Genomic DNA, 18,779 nt, shown 5'->3' with positions numbered 1-18,779 from the left:
TCTGTGTTTTCAAGAAGAGGAAAATGTCCACGAGAAATAGTGTAATAGAAACAAGAAAATCTGGCAGCTAATTAATATTTCATTATATTTAAGTGCTACGATTTAGCAATTAAACAGCTGATAGCTATTCTCTCCCCCCCCCCCCCCCCCCCACCTTACTACTACAATGGGAAATGCTTTTGTCAGTATTTGGCTACTTTGGGGCTATATAACTAACTGAGAGATACCTGGGTAAAATTTCTCAGTTTCTTAGTATAATTACAAAATGTTTTGAACTTTCCAAAATGTTTGGATCAATTCAAAGTTCAAGCAACAATGTATGTTGTAATTTTTTAGCATCTTTAAAAATTTTGTGGGTATGGAGCAAAATCTCTGAATTGTTTTGCTTTGTATTTTCTTTTAGGGATTTGGAGAAATCTTTCATATGGTTAAGCTCAATTTCTTTTGAAAATCATTTGTTCATTTTGATTATGTAAATGTTGGATATTGTTTTCTGTGTTGTGTATTTGTTAGTTCCTTTCAACTGATACTGCTCTTTCCAAAGTTGCCAATGATTCATTAATTAACAAAACTAATAGCCTGCCTCAGTACTCATTCTTGACTTCTTTTTTAGACTTTGAACACTCTCAGTCACTCTTGTCTTTATTTTCTTCTCTAGGTTTTTATGCTGGATTTTGTGCTGGGTGTGAAGGGAGGAATGGGTATCCTGAAACTATATATCATGGACCCCCTTCTCTCCCTCTTTCACTTGGTGGTCTCCTCAGCCATGGATTCAATTATTATTTCAATGCAAATGATTCTTAAATCTTTTTCTCCAGTCCCAAATTCTCTTATGGCCTCCTGTCTTGCATCTCCATATACCTTTTGGAAAACTTAAACTGCATGTCCCATAGACAGCTTAAAGTCAAAATAGAATTTGTTCCCCTCCCCCAACCCTTTTCTTTCTCACTTCCTTAAAGCTGTCATTCTCTTATGTCAAGCTTTTATTGTTATCTTCTATTCCCACCCCCCACCCCCCTTTATGCCCTTGTATTCAATCAGTTTGAAATATTTCTTGGGTAGATGCCCTTCTCTTCTCTGATACTGCCACCACCTTGATATAGGTAATATAGGTCATGTGTGACTTATTGTAGTCACCTGATGGTTTGTCTCCTTGTTTTAAGTCTTTTACACTTTTGTTTCCTCCAGTCTCTAGCCCCCTTTAATACTTCATATTACCATCAACATTAAATATATATTGTTTTTAAAAACTGTCCTCTTCTTGCCTTTCCAGTCTTTTTACATGTTACTTCTCTCCATGCTTCCTTAATGTTCCTAGAGCAATATACTCTCTATTTCTAGACTTCTTGAATTTTCATTGGTTGTGCTCTAGTTCCTGGAATTCTCTCACTTTTCATCTTCACCTCCTGACATCCTTTAATTCTCAGATAAAATCTTATCTTCAAGAAATCTTTTTTTTTTAGGTTTTTGCAAGGCAAATGGGGTTAAGTGACTTGCCCAAGGCCACACAGCTAGGTAATTATTAAGTGTCCGAGACTGGATTTGAACCCAGGTACTCCTGACTCCAGGGCCAGTGCTTTATCCACTGGGCCACCTAGCTGCCCCAAGAAACCTTTTCTAATAATGTTTTGGATCCTTTCCTCTGAGGTTATCTCCAGTTTATCTTATAAATATGTTTTTATGTAACTATGTTAAAATACTAATTGATTTAATTTGATTTGACTATTGCAATATACCAGGTTAGAGATGATAAATCCTTGAACTAGGGTTGTAGCTGTGTCCTCATACAGTATTGTATGCAGTACTCTTGTGGTCTGACCAGACCTGGTTGCTTGGGTTTCCATTAACATATTTGGCCACCATGTCTCACTGTCAACTCTTCTCGATCTGAAAGATCAACACAATTGTCTTTTTCAGATGTGCTGCTTTCTAGTCACATCTTCATTTTTTGTACTTTGAAGTTGATGTTTTAACTAAATATTCCAGCTAAATTTAATTTCCTTAGACTTGGTTCGATGTTATTTCTCTCCCTCACCCCCCATCCCATTGTTTTTGCTCTTTTATGCCTTCTCTTAAGTCATTGATAAAAAAAGATTAAACAGCATAAGACCAAGTACAGATTCCTCACTTTCAAGAAACTTCTTTGACTCTAGCTTTTGAGCCAGTTCTGAATTGCTAATAAATCTTTATTTAGATGTAAAATAATTACAGTTATTTCAACATGATCTGTTATTGACCTTTCTCACTGAGGTATTAATACTGCTACCAATCCTCCCTTACCTTGTGTTCATTTTGTACATATTTACATTTTCATGTATTATCCTTCCAACAAATGTGCACTCCTCAAGAATAGGAACTGTTTAGCAACTCCCACAGTGCCTGACATGGAGTAGGTACTTAATGAATGTTTCTGTTTTTGATTGACAGAGCTACATTGTCTGTCTTCACCATTTCTCTTTCTAGATTACCCCTAAACTTCCCTTAATAATGTATTTTGAAATTTTACCAGAAATCAAGTTCACACTGACCTGTAGTTTTCAGACTTCATTCTTTTTCCTATTTTGAAAATTAAGAACATCATTAGATATCCATCTTCAATTTTGAGATAATAATTCAAAGATCATTAACATTAATATTCAAAGGCCATTACTCAGCAATCGCATCCAATATTCTTTTTTTTTTTGCCAAGGCAAATGGGGTTAAGTGGTTTGCCCACAGCTAGGTAATTATTAAGTTCCTGAGACCAGATTTGAATCCAGGTACTCCTGACTCCGGGTCCGGTGCTTTATCCACTGCGCCACCTAGCTGCCCCCCAATATTCTTTTAATTTTTCAGATTGTTTATCTGGACCATATGACTTGGATTCATATCCTTAATTTGGATACCCTCAGATTAATTTTTCTCATTAGACAAAATAATACAGTAAAAATTAACTTTTGTCTTTTCTTTCTAGTAGATTATAATCATATCTACCCTAAGCAGTGATCTAGTCCTTTTGTGCTTGTCTTCTTTTCCCAAATGCTAAAACAGTAACTCCTGTTAATTAACTTTTTCTTAGTCTCACCTTTGACTCTCTTAACATTCTTATAAAATCATACCATACTATATTGCTTCATCTTATATAGTCTTTTAAATTCCAAATGACTAGTGAGTTCACTTTACATTTACATCAATTTCTTTAGTCAGCTCCTTTTTCCTTTTTATCTTAAGGGTTACAAAATATTTTCCATAAATTATGTGAAGTAAAGAAATTATGTGACAAAAATGTCTCTAAATACTCTGTCCTTGCCCCATTGAAGAATGAATACTGTCAATTTTGACAGTGTTTAATTCTTCCATGTTTTCTTTATCTGTTTTCTCTCTCATTCACATTAATTTTTTTCTTTGACACAGGGGAATAACTGACATATTTACTGAATTTTAAATTATATGATTATAGAGTATATACAGATAATACATATTTATGTATATTATGTATGTGTGTATGTATGTGTATGTGTGTGTGTGTTTATATGAGCTTGTCAGTGTAATATGTAATATTTTATCTCAGTATGCCACCTGCTGAAGAAATTATAGAAATAGAGCAGCTAGGTGGCCACGTAGATAGAGCACCAGCCCCAGAGTCAGGAGAACCTGAATTCAAATGTAGCCTAAGACATTTACTAAAATCATTCTAGATGTATTCATATAAATCTTACAATGGATCTTCTATTACTTGACTTTTGCCCCTGCTGGAAGTGAGAAAAGATCTATTTCAGGAAAGTCATTGGAGTGAAAGTTTGTATTTTTTGCACTGACTGCTTCTAGGATTTTTAGTGTCTGCTGAGTTGTACCAATAGTCTTATCTTTCCTTCAGTTGTTTCTTCCTATTTCGTCTTCTGCCTTCATGATAAAAGGTTAGGCCTCTTTTCTTCACCCATAATGCAGGCTCTCCTCTACCTTTGCCCAAGCATACTTTGTGATTTCAGACACAGGTCCAATCATTCTCCTTAAAATTTGATGTTATTTTTATACTTTACTTTTTGGGGGGAGGCGTTGGGAGGAGTTGATCTGTTGTGTCCAACTTTTTTGTGATCCCATTTGGTTTTTAGGCAAAGATACTGCAGTGGTTTGCCATTTCCTTCTCTAGCTCATTTTACAGATGAGGAAATTGAAGCAGAGTTAAGTGACTTGTTTAGGGTCACAAGCTAGTAAGTATCTCAACCCAAATTCAAGCTCAGGTCCTTCTGACTCCTGCTGCTCTATCCATTGCTTAACCTAACTACCCCATGCTGTAATATACTATAATTATTTAGATGTTTTTGTCATCTTAATTTATTTTTACCTCTGGCAATGAAACTTCTGATAAATACCCTGTCATAGAAACATATTTTATTCATTAGCAGAAACATTTCAGTGTACCACATTATTATTATGCAAATTAATTGAAAATACAATGTGAAACCCCTACACTAGTCTAGTAAGACTTCTATTTTAATGACTTAATCAAAAAGCTGATTCACAGTCTATACTGAATCACAGTATAATTTGATATTCAATAAAAATTATAAAATCAGATCATACTTGAAAAAGACATTTTTAAGTATAATATTTTTGTGAGTTATGATTTTATTCTTCTATTATAGATTACCAATTTATCCTATCTGGGAAATGATCATCCCCTCTCCACTAGCCATCCCATATTTCTTCTTCCCCCTGAAGAATAATTTTCTTTCTTTGGATAGGTGTTTACCTTCCAAAATGCTATACTACATTTCATCTGACCCTTCAATGTAGAAGCTGCAAAGTCTTCTATTATCTTGACTGCTTGCAGTATTTTCTCCTGGCCTGGGAACTTGGAATTTGGCTGAATTAATTTCATTTTGGAATCTCTTTCAGGAGATAACCAGTGGATATTTTTGATTTCTATTTTATTCTCTGGATTTTATCAGGGCAGTTTTCCATTTAAATTTCTGGAAATATGTTGATGCTCTTTTTTTTAAATCATGGCTTTCACAATATTTCTTAAATTATCTCCATTATTTTATGGATCACTTTTTCCTATTAAATCACATTTTCTTTTTAAATTTTTAAAGATTTTAAAAATTGTTCTAAGTTTTTTCTTCATGTGAATCATCTAACTTCTGCTTGCCCAATTCAAATTTTTAAAATATATTTTTTAATATAAATGTTTTGTTTGTTTTCCAATTATATACAATAGTAGTTATTCTAACTATCATATTTTTGTAAGGTTTTGAATTTTACAATTTATCTTCCACTTTCCTTCCTCCCCCCAGATGGCAGTCTGATAATCTTTATATTGTTTCCATGCTATGCATTGATCAAAATTGAAAGTGTTGAGAGAAAAAACATATCCTTGAGGAAGAAATAAAATATCACAGGTAGAAAAATTATGTGGTACACAAGACAACTTTTTTTAAAAATTGAAGGTAATAATCTTTGGTCTTTGTTTAAACTCCTTAGTTCTTTCCCTGGATACAGATGGCATTCTCCATTACAGATACCCTAAAATTGTCCCTGATTCTTGCATTGCACTGGTGGATTGAACAAGTTCATTAAGATTGATCATCATGTTAGGATTTGCAGTGTTCTTCTGGTTTTGCTTATCTTGCTCAGCATCAGTTCATATAAGTCTTCCCAGGGTTCTCTGAAATCCCATCCCTCCTGGTTTCTAATAGAACAATAGTCTTCCTAATAGAATAATAGTGTTCCATAACATACATATACCTCAATTTGTTCAGTCTTTCCCCAATTGATGGACATTTACTCAATTTGTAATTATTTGCCATCACAAACAGAGCTGCTATGAATATTTTTGTACAAGTGATATTTTTACCCTTTTACTTTCTCACGATCTCTTCAGGAAACAGACCCAGTAGTGGTATTGCTGGATCAAAGCTATGCACATTTTTATTGCCCTTTGGGCATAATTCCAAGTTGCTCTCCAGAAAGGTTGCATCAGTTCACGGCACCACCAACAATGCATTACTGTTCCAGATTTCCCACATCCCTTCCAACATCCATCATTGTCCTTTCTGGTCATATTGACCAGTCTGAGAGGTGTGAGGTGATACCTCAGAGATACTTTAATTTGCCTTTCTCTAATCAGTAATGATTTAGAGTAGTTTCGTATATGACTGTAGATGGCTCTGATATCCTCATCTACAAATTGCCTTTGCATATCCTTTGACCTTTTGTCAACTGGGACCAAATCTTTTTTTTTTTTAGGATTTTGCAAGGCAAATGGGGTTACTTGGCTTGCTCAAGGCCACACAGCTAGGGAATTATTAAGTATCTGAGGCCGGATTTTTAACTCAGGTACTCCTGACTCCAGGGCCGGTGCTCTATCCACTATACCACCTAGCCGCCCCAAATCTAATTTTTAAAGAATTTTTTTCTTTTGTGATCTTTTTATCCATTTGGCCAATTCTACTTTTTAAGCAATTTTTTTTCTTCAATCAGTTTTTGTGGTATTTCCTTTCTCAGCCTGTGCTCAACCCCAAGCACTGTTTTCTGTCTGGACTGGTGGCCAGAGTCCCTGTTCCCTTATGCCTGCATGCTCCAACCTGCTAATATTCCTCTTCACCCTGGGTCTGTGACCTAGTTCCCTATTTGGTCAGTGGGACAGAGGCCTGCACTTAGTGCTAGCAAAGTGTCCCTATAATGGGGTGGATAGAGCACCAGCCCTGGAGTCAGGAGTCCCTGAGTTCAAATCCGGCCTCAGACACTTAATAATTACCTAGCTATGTGGTCTTGGGCAAGCCAAGTAACCCCATTGCCTTGCAAAAAAAAAAGTCCCTATAATCTCTTTCTGACCAGTTGTCCCTGGGGTCTGTGAGTTCCAGAGTTGCTGCTGCTGATTCAGTTGCCCCTAAGGCTTACACAGTCTGTTTCTATTTTGCTTTGTAAATTACATGAAAAGAAGTATCATGTGAAATAAGTCTGAAAAGCTAAGTTGGAGCTTTATTGAAAAGGACCTTAATGGTAGGCTGTGGCATTTTAGAATACTGGATGGAAACTGTATGGAGGATTTATTGAAACTCAAGTTGAAAAGAAAGGCACGTGTATGTGACTTTCATTATGAGACCCATGCCAATGAGGTCACAAGTCCATCAAAATATTAAAGGTCATATCTCATTAGGCAATGACCAAACACTAACTATTTATTTAGAGCCAGAGACCATGAAATTAGCATGATGAATGAAGGAGGTTGCATGGGAAAATATGAAGGAGGAATGGGAATTAAAATAAACTGTAATTGTTTAAAATAGTTGAAGCTGGAAATAATGTGGACTTAGGTTAGGATAATGGCATTGGAAGATATGATTCAGGGGAAGGGGAAAAATTCAAGAGATTCTACAGGGTATGAACTTTTAGACTGTAAAAGTTGAAATGATATGGAGTTGGAAGGAGTCCACAGTGGTTGGTGGGCATGTCTGAATGACTTGTGCAGCTAGGTGGTGCAGTGGATAGAGCACTGTCCCTGGAGTCAGGAGGAGCTGAGTTCAAATGTGACCTCAGACATTTAATAATTAAGTGTGACCTTGGGCAATTCACTTTAATCCCATTGTCCTGCAAAAAAAAAAAAAGATTGAATGACCAAAAAGTTGTTATGGTTCTCAGTGAAATGAGAGAAGTCAGGAAGAGGGGAATGTTTATTAAGGAAGCCTGTGATTATAGTTTGGGGAATGGAGGGGGATTTGAGGGGTCAGTGGAATATGGAGGTAGTATAATAATAGTTTTCATTTATATAGTGTTTTCTTTTTGACAGCATGGCATGTGTTTGAGTAAACATTTATAATCATTATCTCCTTTGAGTCTCTCTGCTAGATAAGTAGCTGGCATTCTTATTTTAATTTTACAGATATGGAAATCGAGGCAGGCAGGGGTAAGTGACTTGATCAGGATCATATAGCTAGATTTGAAGGTGAATATATGAGAAATGTTATTAAGGTCAAAATGATAGGACTTAGCAACTGATCGGATATGGGGAGTAGGTAAGTGAAAAATTGAGAATGACTCCTAGATTGTGAGCCGGGATGTCTGTGGTATTGGTAGTACCCTTTACAGTGGTAGAAAGCCAAAGGAATTCAGTTTTGAATATGCTGTGTTTTTAAGATTTCTCTTTGGGGGCAGCTAGGTGGTACAGTGGATAGAACACTGGCCTTGGAGTCAGGAGTACCTGAGTTCAAATCTGGCCTTAGACACTTAATAATTACCTAGCTGTGTGGCCTCAGGCAAGCCACTTAACCGCATTGCCTTGCAAAAAAACTAAAAAAAAAGATTTCTATTTGGATATATTTATGGAGCATTCAGCTTGATATGTGCAGGCTTGAAGCCTCAGAGGAGATTATTAAAAGGATTCACAGATTGTGAATTACCCTCAAGACTGCAGAGAGAGTCAAAAAGGCCTTAAGATTTGGCAACTTTGGGGAGTGTAGCTTCCATTAAATGATTTGTGTAGAAGCCAGGCTTTTAGAGAGTTGAGAAGAAAATGAGAGGAAAGAAAGTGTAAACATTGATTATACACACACACACACACACACACACACACACACACACACTTATGTATGTATGGGGCGAGGGCAGAGATGGTCCAATATCTAGTGAAGGACTTTTGAGGATGTGGGAGGTATGGGCAGTTGGGGAAATAGCCAGTATACAAGGAGAGATTGAAGGTAAAAGTGAGAATGTGGGGAGGCCACAGGGCAATCTATTGGAGAAAACACAGGTTTGAGGAGAGATGAAAAGTGGGATGAGTTAATTAGGGAAGTGTAAAAGAATGGCCAGGTACATTTCCTGTCACATTTTCTTTCTCATCTTTTATTACTGTTGATTTAGTGGTTTGGATGGGGGCTAGTGAAGAAGAAAAGCAGAAGTTAAGGTCCTGAGGTGGCAGTAGACTGGGGTGTTTCTTCTCTTTGCTTCTCTCTTACCTCTTTTGCTCATAATATTCTGAATTCAACATTTGAATGTGAGGGAAACAAATGAGAATTCTAATATGAGAGCTGAATGAGTCCCTTCCCTGTCCCTTAGTCTCTGACTTCCCTCTACACCCTTTTTCTACTAATGGGAATTGGGGTGGCCAGCAAAAAAAAGAGAAGAATTTTACTTTCATTCGCTTGCTGCTAAATGGAGACTGTAAAGTTGTAGAGGGGAGACACTGGACATTTTCACTTACAGTCTTTTCATGACAGTTATTCTGGTTCAATCCCTTATCATCTCTGCTTTATATCATTTTAGTCTCCTAATTTCTCTACCACTAACCTTTAGCTTTTCTAGTTTGACTTACACACAGCTGCCCAAATCATTTTCCTAATGTATACTTTTTTTTTTGAAAGGCTATGGGGTTAAGTGGCTTGCCTAAGGCCACACAGCTAGGTGTCTGAGTGTCTGAGGCCAGATTGGAGCTCAGGGCCTCCTGACTCCAGGGCTGGTGCTCTATCCATTGTGCCACCTAGCCACCCCCCCCCCCAATATATATTTCTAACTGTATCTTTCCCCTGATTGAATAACTTCAGTGATTCCTTCCCAAAAAAGATAAATTGGGGTGAGCTAGGTGACCAGTGATAGAGCACTGGCCCCTGGAATCAGGAGGACCTGAGTTCAAATTTGACCCAAGACACTTAATAATTAGCTGTGTGACCTTGGGCAAGTCACTTAACCCCATTGCCTTGCAAAAACCCCAAAAACCAAAAGCAAAAAACAACGATAACTCAGCCTCATATTTACAGTTTTCACAGTCAGGTTCTATCTTACCTCCCTAGTATTATTTGATCCTATTTTACTTCCAGACTGATCTCCTCTTGCCTTTTTTTTTTTAGTCTCTATATTTCATCTTTCATATCTAGAATATACTGCCTCCTCATCTGCCTATAAAAATTCTTGTCCTTTAAAAGTATAGTTCTGATGAAACCGCCTCCATAAACTTATTTTCCTCAGTTGAAAGTAATCTCTTTCCCTCTACCCACATCAGATGTCTCAAAGAACTTTATAGATTTCTACCTTGTTCTTGTCTGAGTTATCATTTTATTCCTTATATCTGACTTAAATACATATCCTTTCCTTATTATATTTTAATCTTGAAAGCTGGGAAATCCCATCATTTTATAACCAGTGCTTAATGATAATAATTTTTTAAAATATTTTATTAATTTTTGAGTTTTAGATTTTTGTTCCAATCTTACTCTCTCCCCTCCACCTCTGCACAGAAGGTAATTTGCCAGTCTTTACATTGTTTCCATAGTATACATTGATCCAAATTGTGATGAGAGTGAAATCATATTCTTAAGGAAGAAACATAAAGTATAAGAGATAACAAGATCAGACAATAAGATAATCAGTTTTCTTTTCTAAATTAAAGTTAATAGTCCTTGGTCTTTGTTCAAACTGCACAGTTCTTTATCTGGATACAGATAGTATTCTCCATTGCAGACAACCCAAAATTGTCCCTGATTGTTGCACTGATGGAATGATTGAGACCATCAAGGTTGATCATCACCCATGATGCTGTTAAGGGTGTACAGTGTTTTTCTGGTTCTGCTGATCTCACTCAGCATCAGTTCATGCAGATCCCTCCAGACTTCACTGAATTCCCATCCCTCCTGGTTTCTAATAGAACCATAGTGTTCCATGACATACATGTATCAAAGTTTGTAAACCATTTCCCAATTGAAGGACATTTACTTGATTTCCAATTCTTTACCACCACAAACAGGGCTGCTATGAATGTTTTTGTACAAGTATTGTTTTTAACCTTTTTCATCATCTCTTTAATGATAATAATTTTTAAAATCAACATTTAAATAACACTTTGAGGTTTTCAAAGTGCTTTCCAAATATCTCATTTTATTTTCACAATTACCTTGTTATGCCTGATTTTTACATTTGAGGAAACTGAGACAGACAAAGGATCAGCAATTTACCCAAGGTCATATATATTTGGTGTCTGACTGTCTCAATCTTGAACTAGATCATCCTGACTCTGGCCTTAGTTCTAAATTGCACACTTAGCTGCTTCTAGCATCTTAACATGTTTATGTGTGTAGTAGATACTGTGTAAATGTTTATCTAATTGAATTAACATTGTAGTGGACTAGTTTTGGCAACATGATGAATTGAAATAGGAAAATAAGAATGAGAAGAAGGAATTCCATACTTGTTATTTCCTGGAGCTGAGTCTTTGTACTCCCATCTTACTTAAAATTCGATTTTAAGTCAGATTTGCCTGAGGTGGCACAATTAGACTTCTAGATATTTTCCTATCCTCTTTGTCTAGTGTTAATATTTTAAATCAATTTGCATTTGAGAGAGGAAGTAAGTGTGGGTTAGTGTCTTCTTTTTTCCTTGCCTACCTAACTAAAATCCACAATTAACAAAAATTCATGCATAACCTGTGATGGATGGATTTTCAACCTAATGCTGTACTCACTTTTGACAGTATTTGGTTCTTAGTAAAATTTTTACAGTATGTTTTGTGTGTGTGTGTGTGTGTGTGTGTGTGTGTGTATGTGTGTGTGTATGTGTGTGATTATGTAGACTAATGTATTTTTCTATCAGATTCTTTTTTTTTTTAAGGTTTTTGCAAGGCAGTGGGGTTAAGTGGCTTCCCCAAGGTCACACAGCTAGGTAATTATTAAGTGTTTGAGGCCAGATTCGAACTCAGGTACTCCTGACTCCAGGGCTGGTGCTGTATCCTGTACTATCTAGCTGCTCTTCTATCAGATGCTTAGATGTAGAAATTTAATGAAATTTTTATATTGCATCAGTGATACTTAATCTTTCTTAACTGAGCTATTTTCTTGTTACAGTCATATTGATTCCCCATATACTTTAAGAATGCAGTTCAGTTCATAAATATTCATTTAGTGCCCACTTTGTGCCAAACACATTGTGTGACATTGGAGTGCTGTGATAAAATAAAACTGAGCTTGCATTCATAGGGCTTATATTACTAAAGAGTATATAAAATATGAACAGGTAAGTGATTTGCAAAACATGTGACAAAATATAACTTGTCAGGGAGGACGGGAGAGGAAGTAAGGAAGGCGACACTTTAGCTGAGCCTTGGAGTGAGCAAAGGCATGGAAGACTTCACATTGAGTAGTTTGGTTGGAGTGTAGAAGTGTAAGAGGAGTTATATGAAGTCAATATAGAAGAATATTCAGGAAACAGAATATGAACACCTTTCATCCTAAACACATCCTGGAGCAAAGAGGGAACTATTGAAAATTCCTAGAACTGTGTTTCAGGAATATCTTAAAAAATTGAAGGATATGTTGCTTAGGGAAGCCTCCAATTAAATAGGAAGCTGTTGCAGTTGTGAATTAATTGGTGATGTAAAGGGTTGTAATGCAAAGGTGGAAGTAGAATTGAGGACATGTGGTAGATGAAGAAAAGCTAAGTATATCACTTTAAAGTTGTGAACCTGGGTCACTGAAAAGATAGTGATGTCCATAAGCAGAAATAGGGAAATTAGGAAGAATGGTAGACTTATGGGACAAGATGGAATTATATTTGGGACATTCATTTGTTAAAACAAGTTTGTTGAGTCTGAAATGCCTGTGGGAAATCCATATAGAAACTTCTAACAGGCAATTGTTAATTTGGAACTGGAGCTCAAGAGAGAGCTAAGGCTAGATTTTGTAGGTTTGGGAGTCCAGCTTCATAGGAATGCTAAATGGAACCCATGGAAACTGACAATATTGTCAAGAAAGAATGTGTAGAAAATGGGAAGGGCAAAGATTCACCTAGCATAAGGGATAAGACATGGATGTTGATCAAACAAAGATGATTGAGTAGGAGGTAGTCTGGAACTTAGGAGGAGGACCCCCAGAGAGCTGCATTTAGGAAAGAAAATGTAAACCGAGAGGACATGGCCAATAGTATGAAATGATAATACAGAGGGTTTAGGAAGAATTAGCACTAAAGAAGCCAGTAAGGGAAAAGTAAAAAGTCATTGAATAATAGAGCCAGATTTTATTCTAGTGAGAAGATAGAAAAAAATCTAGCAAAAATGTTAATCACAAAAATGTGAGGGAGAGATTGCTGAAGCTTCTTCCTAAACTGAAGATAGAGCTCCACAATACTATTTTAACATCAGCAGCTAGAAATCTAAGATTCTACTCTTTTCTCAACCCAGGTGACCTTTGGTAAATGATTAAGCCCCACTTAGTAAAATAATTTCCTTGACTATCTGACAGCCATCTGATGAGAATCAAATGAGATAACAAATGAGAAAGATTCAAAAATTAAAGTGCCATACAAATTTGATATGTTTATTTTATAGTTACCTTCTTGAGGATCTCTGGTCTGCTTCTGACAGCATTTCAGGATTTATTAGTTCATTTGTATTGCATAGAATCATCAAATCTTGCTATTATAAGGGAATATTTCAAACATTTTTTCTTTTGAAATTCTTTTTACTGAAATAATGTCTGGTATAAAAGTCATCATCAAATGACCAGAAATTTGTCTCCCAGCTTAGAAGTTACTACAACATCTTCTGTTGAAAATTTTCAGTTTAGTGTCTTTTTGCTTGTACTTCTGTGTTTTAATCTTTTCTAGTAAAGAAAGAGTTAATAGCATCAAGGATGTTAAGCAGGAAATGCTGTTATCCTTATGCATATGATGAAATGAATAATTTAGTATCTTCGGGAAATGCAAACTGCAGTAAGAATTCAAGCAACCTTTATCAGAGTAGTAAGCAATATTTTGCTTGACAGCATGAAGTGAAAATTCTTATCAGTAAAGGAAGGTTTAAACTATTCATTGAAGGAATATTATGGCAGATTAAATTGTATTATGGATCCAGATTTTTTTTTTTTGATCTAAAAACATTAAGACTGCGTAAGAGAAATCATGGCTTACCTGCATTCTGACAATTCTCAGGAGGTATTTGGCAACTCTCCTTGTCAATATGGTTGGTAACAGAATTTGGCAGTTTCTGTGCTGTCAGAAGCGGGATAATTTCTCAAGTTTTTCTTGTAAGTGTTTATTTTTCTTATGCTTCTTTACATGCATATTGTTTAAGAAAAAGATAGCTAAAATATCAGCCGTTAGTTCATTTTAATTTAATCTATATTCTATAAGATTAGTTTAAAAATTAAGTAGCATTCTAAAATAAATTCAGTTTTGTAATTTTTAAAAAATTACTAAATGTCATCACTATATATTTATCATACTTTGAAAGTCTTTGACTATTGACTTGCCTTTCTGTCAAATCTTTTTGAATGTTGTGTTTTGAGTGTTAAAATGGTTTAATAGATCTTCAAAATAGCAATGTCTGACATATTACTGCTTTAAAAAGCAAGGCATTTATAACATTGCAGTATCTTTACTTCAAACCTAATAGGTTTATTGTATTATACTATCATTTAAATACCTTTAGATTTATACTCTTCTACTAAATATAAACTGGTTTCATTCTGTTTTTATAAAACCTTATTTTTAGATAGTACAAGCTGTACTCTAAAGTATCCCTTTTTTTCCCCTTAAAAAACTGTTTTGATTTTGGTGTGGTGGTTGCTTTAAAAATTATTTTTCTTTTAGCAGTATTTGGGCCAGTTTATGTTTAACTCACTAAATGTTTCTTATTTACTGAAAATGAGAACAGAGAACATCTAAGAATTTTAAATCTGGTACAGATCATATTGATGTTGAAGATTCATAAAATATATGTATATATAAAGATAGATCTCTCTTCCTCTCCCCCATTCCTTTTCTTCATATCTAATTTTGAGTATTGCACAAAGTTTTTGTTAGGTGTGCCCCTGCCCCCCCCCCCTTTCATTTTTTCTGGGATATAATCAGTAAGACTTAGTCTTTTAAAGTTCCATGAAATTATTTATATTTTTGGTTCCATTTAATAATTTAAATTTATTTGGTAATATGAATAAGTTTATGTCATGGACATTCACTGTTAGTTAATTTTGGCACTTTTTCTATTTGTCACATAAACATATGTTGATTAACTTTCACAAATGATTTTGAGGGGGAGGAAAGAAACAACAGAATGGAATACTAAAAGACAATGCTACTATAATTTTCTATTTCAATACAAATGAAATGTTACTTTCATGTTATAATATAAAACTTAACTACTTTAGGCTCTTTTCATGTTACTGTAATCTTTTTGATAAATAGAAACAAGAAAAAAAACAATTTTGATGTCTTTCAAAATATATTTTGCTTATCCCCAATTTTTTCAAGTGAAAATTATCTTAAATTAGGCTACAAGTTCATAGGATACATATCTTAAAATGACATATCTTTTAGATTCTTATCTCTATTTAAGCTTAAGCAACCAGAAATTCATTATACTTTTATTTATGAAATGAATGTTACTTTCTCATCTGATAGGTTTTGTTATAAGGTGTTTTTTTCTTCTCATAGATGAGGTCACAGGGAAAAATATTTGGTCATAAAAATTTATGTATATGTGCGCATATATATATATATAACTATCTGTCCATCTGTATATATGCACACACATATATCTATATATCTATATATATCTATATATCTATATATCTCACAGAGTACCAGATTCTTAATAGGACTTATAGGGAAAAGAGGAATAATCAAGAAGTATGTATAAATAATACACTAAACATTTAAAACCACCTTTTAGTCTACTATGAAGTCCCTGGACTAATCATTTACAGATGGCCCCTTGTCCTTTGAAGCTTCTAACACCAAGGTGTCTGTTGCAGCCCAGAGCAAGGTTACTGCTACCCAGGACAGCACTAATTTGCGATGTATTTTCTGTGGTAAGCAACATTACATTTACATTATTTTTTTTCAAGCTGTGGTACATGCTGCTTGTACTTTTCATAAGTCTTATTAACCCTAGTCCATGGTCTTAATATGTGATTAATTGGAGTTTATTATAAGCTACTGTTTTTATATTGTGATCAATGTTGTTGTAAAATGTATATATTACTTTGATAACTTCTGAACCTGTTCATAGGAGGGGTACAGAATCACTCTTTGAGAAATCCTGACCATGATCAGCTCTTTGTACTCTATCATGCTCTTTAAACGTTTTTAATGTATAAAAAGATAATATACTTTTAAGGTATATTGGGAGCTAAAAAAAAGTCTCCTCTCAGACTTAAATATTACCTCCAGATACTAGATGACTGTAAAGGCAATATAAGTTATATTTCAAGATCAACAGGATGGTATCCTGGGTACACTTTATTAATTTACCAAAAAAAAAAAAAGACTTAATGTGACCAAAAAGCTTTATGGGAAAAATACCATATTAGTACAATTAATAGTTTCTCCTCTTAATAAAAGATAGACATAAGTTTGCCAAATTATTGTGACTTAGGTGTAACCTTTTCAAGAGCACATATATGGGCCCACATCATTTTGATTTTATAATGAGACAAATTATGAAAAAATAAAACATCCAAGCAAAAACTGGTCATTCTATCTTTGGTTTTTGGTTAGACTTTTCATTTTTTGGTTTCCTTTTAGTGTCCAAGCAATATTTCTAGTTAACTGTAGTTTTGAAACTATAAATTCTAAAAAAAAATTTTAATTTGGCAGGATTTAGAGTACTAAATAATTTGAAAAGGTTAGTGATTTTATGAGAAAAAAATATTTCAGATTTTATGTTAACAGTATAAATTCATTTAAGGTTTTTTCCATTACTATGAACATTTCAGAATATTTCAACTTTTGTAGCTTTGTATCCAAGAGTCTAGCACTTTTAAGTGTTAATTTACTTTATTAAGGGTAAAGGAAAATTATTTTAAATTTGTGAATATTCTTGCTTGTCTTTAATTAGCAAGAAAGCATTGATTGTATATTCCAAAGTAAAAACTAAAATGGAACATTAGCATTTAACTGTAATATTCACACCTCAGTTGCATTGTTTACAATTTTCATTCAGTGACTGAAACTTGTCAACATTTACCTAGTTGAGCAAAATGTTCTTAAAATGTTTTGCTTTAGTTATAGTACTGTAGGACATATATTTCTGATTTTCTTCCCTTAGAGAGGCCATCCAGGCTGTCATTTCAGCAGCCTTATATGTATATTATGTCTAAAATTGTAAACCTCTATATTTATGCCTATTTGAAGGGCATTCTATTCTTGTTTTCATTGAAAATTTCTTGCATTTCTGGTACATTACCATTTCTTTTTTATATTAAGGCCTATTAACTGAAAATAATGTTTGCAAATTTTTCAATCCTTCTGTAAATTTAGAAGAGATTAATTCAGCTCTGGTCAATCAAATTAATTCTATAGAAAGTTGACAGTAAAGCTAGGGGGGAAAAATCCAGTTTTTTAATTAAAATAAAAACTACTCTTTTTGAGTTTCCTCAGAATTGAATCCTGAAAGGAATATTTAGAGTTTCCATTGAAAGTAAAAAGTGTAAAGTTTATTATCTTCCTTACTAACTAGTTCTCATGAAGTAGGGTTGATTATGGGTTCTTTGAAAAGTTTGCCAATAGAGTGTGAAATGGAAGGAAAGGAGGAGAAAGGTTTGTGTGATAGCATGATAATGAATTTTATTTTTCGTGTTCACTGACAAACTCTACTGAGTTACTTCCAAGAGTGATGAATTTTTTTGGCTGTAGGAACTTTTGAAACCATGGTTGTAACACCTATCAGTGAGATAGGTATCCTCAATGATGAAATGACAATTCTTTTTTGAAGAAAATTTTATTAGCTTAATTTTTTATTTGTGTATGACATTCTCCACTAAATATCCTAACTATTGCATGATGCTGTTGAGGTGACCCTAATTTCTCTTGACTATGCCAATTGAACACAAGCTCTGTCAGACCCTATCAAGTCTAAAATGGCTTCAAACCAAAGTGATGGACTCAATGCTGTCATTTAAGGACCAAGTTAACTAAGTTTAGGGAGGTTTGTCATCTGATTCAGCCATTTAGGTAGCCAACATTTTTCATTCATACAAGTTCTTCCAAATTATAAAAAATTTCAAATATGTAAATAGAAAAAGTACTCACACTTATGAAATCACTGAAACTTGAAGGTATTATGTAGTTGAAGTAAATAATATATTTTAATAATCTTTAATATCTTTTAATGTATGGTTAAGTAATTTAATTTGTGTCTAGAGAATGAAAACTGTATTATCAGTGGGAATAGATATTGTGATGTTAACAAAAGAATGATTTTTTGGCAACTTGACAATTAAAGGACAAAAATATTCAATATATTTGAATATAATGAATTCAATACTGACATTGCCATTCTTCTGAGGGAGACCTAATGTGATCAAAATGCTTTATGGGAAAAATACCGTATTAGTACAATTAATAGATTCTCCTCTTAATAAAAAAAAATAGACATAAAAATCAATTGCTTTGGTAAAGAATAGAGTTTTTGTACCCTCTCTACTGTGCAATCTTTTCAACCATCACCAGCAGCTAGGATAGGTTAACTTCTGCCAAACATTTCTGTAATAGGATTCAATGGAAAGGTGAAAATGAAAGAACAACACGCAGTTCATATAATACCAAGAACAAAGAGCACTCCTTCAATAATCTCTTTGTCTCATTTAATTCCCTTTGTCACCTACTACTAATAAAGGACTTTGGTCTTTGAAATTGCCCTATAATTATAAATCTCATTATGAGAGAATAGGTTTTTAGATGCATCATAGTTATTGCTGTCTCTTAAAATATGTTGACAGGTAAAGCCAAAGTACAAATAATCATTTCCCTGATGTTAAAGAGATTTGATGCTATTGTTTTGCTTTTTAATATTTTTTTCAAGGTTTTTGCAAGGCAAA

The 18,779-nt window shown here is 34.3% G+C and overlaps 1 protein-coding gene across 15 annotated transcripts in view; it reads left to right on the top strand.

The window, feature by feature from the left end:
* Nucleotides 1-18,779, top strand: part of ENAH (ENAH actin regulator) — a 147,771-nt gene that overhangs the window by 80,413 nt on the left and 48,579 nt on the right. For 9 of the 15 annotated variants that reach the window (XM_074222795.1, XM_074222792.1, XM_074222800.1 and 6 more), the window contains one exon: nucleotides 15,714-15,770. The exons of the other annotated variants lie outside the window; for them this stretch is intronic. In XM_074222795.1, coding sequence (XP_074078896.1) covers nucleotides 15,714-15,770 — 57 coding nt within the window. The remainder of the gene's footprint in view (nucleotides 1-15,713; nucleotides 15,771-18,779) is intronic. 15 annotated transcript variants of the gene reach the window in all.

Source organism: Macrotis lagotis, chromosome 2 (genome assembly GCF_037893015.1).
Source record: "Macrotis lagotis isolate mMagLag1 chromosome 2, bilby.v1.9.chrom.fasta, whole genome shotgun sequence".
Taxonomy (NCBI): Eukaryota; Metazoa; Chordata; class Mammalia; order Peramelemorphia; family Peramelidae; genus Macrotis; species Macrotis lagotis.
This window is presented reverse-complemented; position numbering and strand designations above follow the sequence as displayed.